The 10,592-nt window shown below is 44.6% G+C and overlaps 1 protein-coding gene across 1 annotated transcript in view; it reads right to left on the reverse strand.

The window, feature by feature from the left end:
• Window positions 1-10,592, reverse strand: part of LOC104545102 (transmembrane protein 2-like) — a 45,575-nt gene that overhangs the window by 6,122 nt on the left and 28,861 nt on the right. The window contains exons 15-16 of the mRNA XM_010190151.1: window positions 2,098-2,280; window positions 125-338 (exon numbers count right to left, since the gene is read on the reverse strand). Of these exons, the coding sequence (XP_010188453.1) occupies window positions 125-338; window positions 2,098-2,280 (397 nt within the window). The remainder of the gene's footprint in view (window positions 1-124; window positions 339-2,097; window positions 2,281-10,592) is intronic.

A 10,592-nucleotide genomic window follows, 5' to 3' on the forward strand; every position in this document is an offset into this window, starting at 1 on the left:
GACGCTGGGCAGATTCAAAGTAGGAATTCCCTACAGCGTTTCCTTATACATTGTGCAAAAGAATTGACCTCACGTGGCTGCACATGCACTGCGTGACCCCACGGGCGGTTTTGGCAGCGGGTACCTGCGGGGCCCCACACCCCCTGCACGGCCCCGCTGGGCGCTGGGACAGGGGACGCTGAGCAGCTGCTGGCCTCTGCGGGAAGGGGTTTGGGTCACAGCTCCACACATCCCCTGGGTACATCTGTGCTGTGATTTTAATACGCTCGCAGCCCTGCTGGGAGCAGTAACTGTGTCCTTGCCGAGGTTCGTGGGCTTGCAGGTGAACAAACAGGTACCTACAAATGAGAGCAAACAGAGGGATCAGAGCCACCATCCGCTGCAAGGAAAAGCTGAGTAGAAGCAGGGTCTGCACTCACTAAATTGCGTTTTTCCTCCCATTTTCCAGCACCACAAAGTAACTCTCTCTTAGACAGATGTAATATAGCCCAGCCATTGCAAAACAGGGGTGCGAGGATGCAGGTCAAGCTCCCCTATCATCCTGCCACAACGAGACCTGCAGCACTTGCAGCCCAAATGTCCAAATTATATATAATATCCAGTGGCTGCAGTGGTGCTCAGGCTGTTGTGCAGGAGACAGGCTTGCCTGGAAACATCAGCATCTCCCCTTTGACTCTCTCAAAGGCAGCCAGGTCTTCCGGCCTTCGGAGTTCATTTTTATTTTTGCTGTCTGTTTTAAGTATGTTTTCAATCCTGTGCATTCTGCAATTCAGGCCGAGGAAATGATATAAACAGTTCAGTTCATCTCCAGGATCAAAAAGATACGTGAGCTTTAAAGGGATTTTTCTTTCTATTTCTTTGTAAACTAAATATTTGTTTCTATTTGTCTGGAAGAAAGAATGAGTAAGCTTGGTTTCTCTCCAAGGAGCCAGCATGTGGGGTTAAAAAAAGAAGGGGAAACATCCCACTCATTATGAAATAAAGTCTAAAAAACAACAACAGGAAAAGAAAAAAGCCAGTCCCCAAACTTCTGTACCCTGAGAGGCTAAAAAAATCATTGCTGAATTAAACAGAGAAACAAAAGGCTGACACTGCCAGAATTAAGTCAGGTTAGACTCATTAATCTGCATTTACCAGGTCCAGATGGCTGCTGGCAGCTAATGGCTCTTCCCCCACAGACCCACACATGTAACCATTTTCCCTGCTCTTTAGTGGTGAACAACCTGTTTACAAAATTTGGGCTACTTTTATATCTTATTATTTTTACAAAAAAGGATGTTTAATTAGCAAATTGTTACTTCACAATTCCTATCATGAGAGAGACCTGGCCATCAGCAGGGAGCCTGGGAAGGCATTCTGGGATTTGATTGCTCATGCGTTATGGTTGAATAAACAAATATCCCATCATATTTTCAAATCTGGCACTTGTGGATTGATTTCTGAACCAGCTACTTGGTCAGGTGAAGCATCATGGGACCCATGGTTAGACCACAAAACACTTTTTGCCTCCCTAACTATTTTAGCTGACAGAGAAACAGTTTCGTAATATGTTTTTTTAACCAAAGGTGTCCTAGAGTCTTACAAAAGTAGTGCAAGATCTCTAGGACTTGCTTCATGCCTTCAAAATAAGATTTACTATGATGCTCTCCTTTTTTCACAAAAAAATAATTTTTAGAATGTGATGATTTTAGAAATCTCTCTTCATGGGAATATGAAGAAGCTGAAACTGCCCAAACTGTCTCAGTGTTGGAGCTGTCACTGTCATGAGAGGGCTGCTTTTCATGGATGCAATGGATTTTAACAAATATTTACACTGCACATACACCTGCAGCAACCTGAGCGGCAAGGATGCCTCGACGGAGCTAAGTCCAGGCAATAAATCAGCCATTTTCTTAACAGCAATGCAAACTGCTGCTCAGTGATACAGGAACAGACCTACACCAGGGACTCCAGCCTGTAAATCCATTTTGACCCAAAATCAGTGAAAAGACCATGCAGGATAGATGAGCATCAAGTTCAACATTGAGAAAGGCAAAGATGGTGCTGGGGCTGGTAACGAGAAAGATCCCGAGGGTTTGGGGGCACTGCAGGTCTCACCCCGATGCTCTGTCGAAGTAGAAGAGCCGCTCGCCGGTGCTGTTGAGAGCCATGGCCCGGGAGGGAGTGGCGAGGTAGTGCTTTATGCTGTGCACCGTCCCTGTCCGTCGCTGGTAGATATCTGCCACCACCTGGAAAACGGCCCTGCTAGGATAGCAGAGGGCAAGACGCAGCCAGTCTCCTCTGTCGGCAAGAAGGGGAGGTGGGGGGGGGAAACAGAGAAAATGCACTTCAGGGCTGGAGTTCAGGAGAGATGGTCTGCAGCCAAGAGTACAGTCTTCAGGGGAAAACAAAGAAATGTCCTTTGAGGTTCTCTTCCTCCTTTAAAAAAGCACAACAAATCCTCAAAGCCAAAGAAAATCAGATTTTTTTGCTTTGTCTGGAATCAACGGCTGCTTATTACAAAGGTCTGATCCAGGGACCCCAGCTGACCTCAGAGGACTTTGAGTCAGGTGCCAGCACGGCTTAAAATCAGAGATTTTCCCTTCCTTGCCTCATAAGACTGCAGTACAACCAGTCACATACCCACTTGCGTCTCCTGAGGCAGCTGGGGCTTGTTTCGGTTCATCCAGAGCTGCTGCAGGAGAGGGAACCGGCATCCAGCAGACGTTTCACCGGGGGCACAGATTCAGGAATTAGAAAATAATCTCTGACTTGAACCAGAGCCACAGTCTACAGAGACCTGCTTCCTCCACTTTACAGCAAAGTTTATTATTATGGTTTCCATTAAAATCTCCCTCTCCCTGGCTCTTTCCTCAATGTCAGTTTAGAATAACCTAGGGTAAAGTTAAATCATCTTTTAACTCTTGTCTACCATAATTTCAGCATGCACCTTTACAAATAAAATTGCCCCCATGGCTTTCCTTTATCCTGTGATTTGCATCACCACCTTCATGGAGAGGAAAAACCGGATCCAAACTAGAAACCTTTGTTTCAAGACTCGGAGCCAAAAGATGCAGCTACGGCACATTTCGGATGCTGATGGGAAGGATCTTCCACAAAACCCAACACCCTTTCCTGTCTGCAGGATGCACTTGTGCTGTGCAAAGCAGAAAGCCACAAGTTTACACTTGAAAAGAAAATCTGAATACCAAGATAATTAGCCTAATTACTTTTTTTTTCTTTCTAGCCTCTGAAGTGGCTCAATGTGCCACATCAAGGTGCCTAAACCAGTGCTGTGGTTACCTTTCCTTGTATTACCAAAACCAATGAGACTTTAAACATATTCTTTTAATTACCTGGCTTCCTGGTTAAAATGTGGGAATACAGATTTGGCCTAGAGAAAGACAAATACCACCTTCACCAGCTGTCCTTCTGGGCCCTACAAAGCTGAGGAAGACAAAGTTTCTCCAAAGGCTCCCCTGAAATGACCCACCACCCATCCCTGCCTGCAGAGCGATAAATGGGGGGAAAACTGCTTTGAATTGGAGAAATCTGGGAATCTGCATGCCTAGACCTCTACTTTGCATTGCATATGAAGAGCACAGAAGCAAAGCTATTTCAATATTTTTCTGGTTTTCTCATTAAAATAAACAAAACTATCTACAGGATGGTAGAGGGGACAGGCTGTCCTAGAATAATAAATCAAAGCTGCATAAAGACCCATCAGCTTAAGCCAGATACTGCCCTCTAGATTTTAACCAACTCCAGCTGTGTCATAACACAGGACAGCTAGAAAATTGATATATTTTCAGATTATTTGGCCTCCAACTAGAGGAAATGAAAGAAATGCACCAGAGCCATGTTTGCGGAATATTTTTAGGACAGAGTCCCAAGACATTTGGCTGCTTCATAAGGGTGATTTGCATTGCGTTAGCACATTTCATCCCCTGAAGACACCACCAAAAAAAGGGCTTGTCATCTCCCTCAGATGCTGGGAACTGCCTTTGGTGCTGTGCTACACTGACTGCCACCTCCCTGCAAAACAAAAAAGGCACTAGAAAAGGCCATCGGAAGGTGAAAGACAAAAAAAAAAGTGTGAAAAAACCCACAGCTGCACCCATCTTGAGGCACTGGGGCATTTGGGAATATGAGTGCTAGAGCCTAGTGTGCGTGTGAGCAGGCTGAATGAAACACTGCAAGAAGTTACATCAAGATTGAAAGGATCAAATGAAAAGCACCTACTTTAGAGTCTGTGGAGGAAGAGACGGAAATAAGTGCATTCCCACAACAAAGGGCTTGGGAGGAGATGTGAGAAGGGAAGGCATTAGAAGTTATCCTTTATGTAAATCACAGAATCACAGAATCACAGAATATTAGGAGTTGGAAGGGACCTCGAAAGATCATCCAGTCCAACCCCTGACAGAGCAGGATCATCCAGACCAGGTCACACAGGAAAATGTCCAGGCAGGTTTTGAATGTCTGCAGAAGAGACTTCACAACTTCTCTGGGCAGCCTGGTCCAGTGCTCTGTCACCCTCACAGTAAAAGAGTTTTTCCTCATGTTCACATTGAAACTCCTATGCTCCAGCTTGTTCCCATTGCCCCTTGTCCTGTCATTGGACATCACTGGGAAGAGCCTGGCTCCTTCCTCCTGACACTCGCCCTTTATAAATTTATAAACATGCATGAGGTCACCCCTCAGTCTCCTCTTCTCCAAGCTAAAGAGACCCAGCTCCTTCAGCTGCTCCTCATAAGGGAGATGCTCCACTCCCTCCATCATCTTTGTGGCTCTGCTGGACTCTTTCAAGCAATTCCCTTTCCTCCTTGAACTGAGGGGCCTAGTAGTATTCCCAAATATAGGAAAGAATATGGTGGTTATTTTCTCTTTAATTTAGTGGTATTTTAACAGCTTCCTATTTAGTTCTTCACTCCAGTTCTGATTCTTCAGCTTGTAAAAAACCCGCTGTAAACCCTCCCAGAAACCTGGTTGTGTGGCTAAGCTGGGCTCCACCACCTCCAGGACAAGCAAAGCGAGAAACAGCAGCGCTGCTGCAGGACGGGGCACAGGGCTCTGCCTTGCAGCTGGCCCGCGGCAGGGGTTAGTTGTTCCCCAGACATTGCCAAAACTGAGGGAGAAACGCAACCTCAGGCAACATGCAGTAATCAGGCATGGGACATCTTGGACATTGTGTCCAAAGCCAAACAGATGTGCGTGTGGCTTCCTCAGCCACTGCGCTGGCCACCAAGGACCTTCTGGCTGGGTGTCAAGTGCAGGAAGCCTTCATCTTTATCAATAAACTGTGGCTCCTGCTTTATTTCTCCGCTTAAACCTCTCCATCCTGTCCTATTCACCAGCTGCTACTCTGGGGTGAGCATTAGCAGACAAAATAAGAAAAATAAGTTCTTGTTCTGCCGCTCTCAGGACCAGCAGGGCAGCTGGGATCTTTGCAGATGCTCTGGAGGCTTGGGGACACACAGCACCAGCAAGAAGAGAAAACAGAGAATTCACAGCAGATCCCAAATTGCGCATTCAGAGCAATTTCAGACCCCTGCCTGGATGCTGTGGGAACATCTGTAGCTTTAGATGCTCTTGTGCTTAAAGACCAGCACAAACAAAGAGAAAAATATAATTCAAAAGACAAAGGGTAGAAGTCAGGATACGAATACACAAAATGCTGTCCAATGTAGCAATACACAGGAATTTTTTGTGGGGTTTTTTTTAATAACTTTCATTCTTAGGAGTTTCTTGCAAGAGAAACAAAAATATTTTCAGGTGGAAAGTCTGACTTTGGAATGAGCTGTCATTTTAAGTGAAAGCCATGTTAACATGTGTAGGAAACTAACTTGAGCTATTTAAGATGTTTTCACCCCAAAACTAAGTAATGGTATTCACAACCATTTATAGTGATAAAGTTCAGTTTGTCTTAGAAGTAAGGAACATTCTTCCTGCTTTTTTCATGTTTGTTCTTAATCAGACTGATATTTTCCTATGTGTTTTTACCCAAAATATTGGCATTTGAAGGAGACAGGCTAAATATGCACTAGCAGGAAGTCAGTATTTAGTGGGTCCTAACAGTTTCAAACACCACTTGGAAAGTTTTTGAGACTCGGCTGACACCAGCATGTATAAAACCTGACACTTCTGCCCCTCTGTTACTGTCATTCAGCAATCCCCACAGTGCATTTCATACATTTTTATGAATGTATTTAGCCTGTTTATTTCATTTTGGAAATGGTTGGATGAAACAAAGCCCAAAAGCCTTTCTTTTTTAACCAGGATATTGGCATTTGCAGTTCTGGCTCTTGCAGGTGAAGCAGAAACATCAGACAAAGTGTTAAAAAAAGTATTCTTATGTTTTGGCAATGAGTAGGCTTCCTGGGATAAGCAAAAGCAAAAGCAAAAAAAGGATGAGGGAAAGGGAAAAAAGCAGGCAAGAGGTTTCCTGTTCTTGGACATGTGGTAGATACAGATCTGCACGTACACACAGACATACCTCATTTATAACCCTCGGAACACCCCCCCAGCTCAACCCCAAACTCCCAAAGGCAAAGCCACTTAGAGAAATGTGATCAAGCAGGCAAAGGAGGGGAGACTTTTGCAAGTGGTGGGATGTAAAGTGAGTCACATAACTTGGAGAGGAGATTTGGCTGGAGTAAACATAGAAAGAGTGCATGTCCGGACTCTCACTGCCTAGGAGAGGACAAATAACACTTCTTCAGTATTGGGACCATGCACCTTGACTGCATTGGATGGAGCATCAGTCCTGGGCAAATGGGTATGATCTAGTGCTGGGGTTTCTGGTTATGTGGGACATCAGTTCTGGCTGTATTTTAGCAAAGGGAACCTCTAAGCTGATGAGTATTACTCTAGAAAACAGCTCGACCGCATTTATTGACATGGTGTGTCTCATAGCTGAGGACCATGGAAGTGCACAGTCCAAATCCTGATCTCACTGATGAAAATCTGGGGTAAGCTAATGTGTGAATGTTGTAGAGTATAACTGAAAATTACTTATTTTTTCCTTGGGCTCAAAAAACCAAGAGACTTCTATCCAATGAGTCAGTCTCCCCCAACTGTTACTACTCCTGTTTAACCTTTGACATTTTGTCAACATCTACGTGAGCTGATCTTTCAAAGGGAGTGAGACAAATGGGAGTTTGAAACTTTCCTGTTCATAATATGGGAACCACACAGAAATCCCCACATGCTGGTTTCTAAGTTTGTCTCTCACAAGCTGAATTTTGAATTTCAAAAGACAAAAGCAAAGCTACCATACAGCCTCCAACCCAAATCACAGGAGGTCAATGCCCCTTGCTCTGGGTCAGGACAGAGCTCGTTTTTCTCTCCAAGAACATCTCTCAACCTTACAATAACCTGCCCAGCACCAGGCTGAATCTCCTCCAGCATAAAACCCACTCTCACAACAACCCACCGCCTCTGCAACCAGCATCACTGGTGGAGAAAATGGAGCAAGAAATAGCCACATGTATCGCGAGTGATGAGCAGAGCAGAGAAAGAGTTACAAGGAAACTGGCCATGTCCTCACCACTTTCTCCCAGTTCAATCTCTGCCCTTTGAACCCATGTTTCCCACCAGCTCCCTGCAGCTGTCACTCACTGCTCCTCATTTTCCAGATTTCTTTTTAATTTTCTGCCTTCAACTCAGGTCCAATCCCTGCAATGACAAACACGGCTACTGGGCAAACATCCAGCAATTTTTTTAGGACCTTCTTATTAAGGATAGACTCTTCTGGAAGACCACTTGCTGCAGGGATAGTAACAAGTTCAGTATGTCTAACTAGAGTTGTGTGTATTGGGATTTGAATGCCTTTCCTAAATGTAGCCATTTAGGAAATACCATTAAAAATTCAAAAGTATAGGCCATCTCTTAATACAAATTAAAATTTTTGGGTTTACCCATGTGTCTCCTTAGGCAAAAAGAATGATTTTTGCTTTTGTGAAGCTCAATAAATTATAGAAGGGATCCTGCCCTGAGGTACACTTATGCTGATGTTTGTGAAACCAGGGTCTGACTCAGACAGCATTTGGCTCACAGACAATTGTATTCAAGCAAAAATAAGAACTTCCTGCATTTAAATACAGTACATCATCTTATCATCCTTCTTCCCACCCTACATGCTTTCATGGAGTAACCACATCCCAATTCATCTCTTTTAATGTGTTCCCAAGTACTCCATCACTGACTGTTGTGTATTCTGTTTTTTCCTGCTGCTGTGCCTCAGGAGAGGCTGCTGGCCCTGAGGAGCCCCAGGCCTCACTCCATGGGCCAGGAGAAGGGTGACAGCAAGGAAAAACCTTCAGGTTTCAGGTGCCAGGCTTCACAGTGACAAGCGGCCTGGTTTGCCACAGCCACCTGGGGACTGCCTGATCCTTGCTCTAATTCATGCTGTAAAACCGTGGAGAAGAGAGCAGCCAGGGCTGCAGGTGGGGAGACACGGATGGGGCTTTAGGATGGCTCCGACATGGCCATGTCAGCACCCGCTTTGGCCCAGCTGTACCAAACCAGTGCAATCTGCAACCTGGTGTTTTGGTGAATGTTTTAGCTTCTTTCCAATTGAAAAAAAAAATCTTGTGGCTTTCATCCACGGGTTGACCTATGGGTAATTTAAGTGATTTAAACAGACAGAAGGGAATTAAAATACATCTGCTGACTTCTGTGTTGTGTGGCTGATTAACTCTGAGTTACAGATGTTATCAGAAGGGGCAGACTGTGAAACCCAAGTAGCGCTTTACTTATTATTATTGAAAATAGTGCTGGTATTACTTGTATTACATCCAGATCTGGGGGATCGAGGTCAGAACTCATGTACATACAAGAACAAGAAAGCAGACACAGCCTTAAACTGTTAGCTCTGCTTTGAAATACTAATTTTGCCTTCCTGTGCATTTATCAATCTGGGAAGCAAGAGGAAAAGCTCATTTAGAACTAATCTGAAAAAGAAACAATTTAGGAAATATCCATAAACTAGGCAAGTCTGCAACAAGCACATTCTAGCCTTGTCTTGTTATCTTTGTTTTCCTCCAGACCTTATCACCACTAAGGAATTTAATCGCAGAAATGACAAGTAGCTGAAAGTATGAATCAGACTGGCATTGAATAAGAAGCCGTAGGGAAAACACCTACCTACACAACCCTGACAAATACAAATATAACAAGTCCCCCAGAGTCTCAGCGCAGACATGGGCTGCATAAGTTTGCCTGCACTGAAATCTCCACCTTTGGATGGGTTACAGCATCCTGGAGGCTTCAAATCACCCAGCGGCCAAAGGCTCCACTACTCGTAATGAAGAATTTAGACACCAACTCATTCCAGACGCTTGAATTTTCAGGTAATTTAGATCATTCACTGGTGAATATGCTAACAAGCCCGAGCACAGCACTCCAGCCCAGCAAATACGGGAGTCACACCGTGCACCTGAGCCCATCCCTGCACAAACACCTCAGCAGAGCAAAGGCTGGACACACGCCCAGGCGCACACATGGACATTGATGCTTTTCCATCCTGGTGACAAGAAATGTGGCCCTCTCCTGCCAATTTTCTTTTTTTTTAAGGCTCTCATAAGGATCTAACTCCTGCAACAACGCACTGAAGAACATCAATGTTATGAGCCTCACCGTACCCCTCCAGGTGAAGCTAAGAGGGTGCCAATGAAGAGAGCCTGGGCTAAGGCTGCTCTGCTCTGTCCTTGGAGCCAGCACCTGTCAGGAGAGGTGCACCCCAAAGGAAAACTCCTGTTCACAGGACTGTGGCAATCTAAATCATTCCCAAAAAAATATCCTTTTAGCTGCTCACATTTACCTGAATTCTCTGTTGAACCACGGCAGAGAGCTCTAATAAGGGGAAACCCTTCCCTCTGAGCCTGAACAGACCAACTATAGAGATGTTTCCCATGCTCATTAAAAACAAAGAATGTTTCATCTAATTGCCACTGCTTTCCAGGCTGCTTCAACAACACAACTTATTACACTACACTCCAGATACGTGCTTTGAGGAGATGTAATTCTTATCTGTAGATGTGCTGATAGCACAAAGAAGCCTGGCTGATTTACTGAACAGCTATGCGCCTTTGATAATAGTATTTGCCTTAGCTTCTTCTGGGATTAGAAAATTTGCACATGCACAAAGTCTTGGTCATTAAATTGAAGGAGTTCATTTCTGACTTTGCTTCCCGTATGAAGTGCCAATCTTTGTACCGCTTTCCAGCACCTGAAAAGGAGGCACGCACTTGCAACCAAATAATGCTTTCCATCCTCTTCTTCTGCCTTACCAGCCTCTCCCCGCAACTCATGAGAAGCTTGATGCTCTCTGGGGGCCTTTGCACTTCAGGATAGTAATTTTGAAGAAAGGCCTTAACTCAGTTTTACAGATAATTCTCATACTTCTGTGAAGCAGAAAAAAAAAACAACCGAGAAAACATACAGCTCTGATGGGGCACAAACTGCTCCAACAAAGAGATGAAGCCCACGGAGAAGGGGTCTTGAGGTCTCCATTCGTGAAAGTTTTGCACATGCTTTATGCCTGATGAGAACAATCCTCATCAGATCTGGACTGGTTCTGAGCAGCACACCTCATTCTCAGTCATTAAAATTCC

This window comes from Mesitornis unicolor, unplaced genomic scaffold, assembly GCF_000695765.1.
Source record: "Mesitornis unicolor isolate BGI_N332 unplaced genomic scaffold, ASM69576v1 scaffold25538, whole genome shotgun sequence".
NCBI classification, from domain to species: Eukaryota; Metazoa; Chordata; class Aves; order Mesitornithiformes; family Mesitornithidae; genus Mesitornis; species Mesitornis unicolor.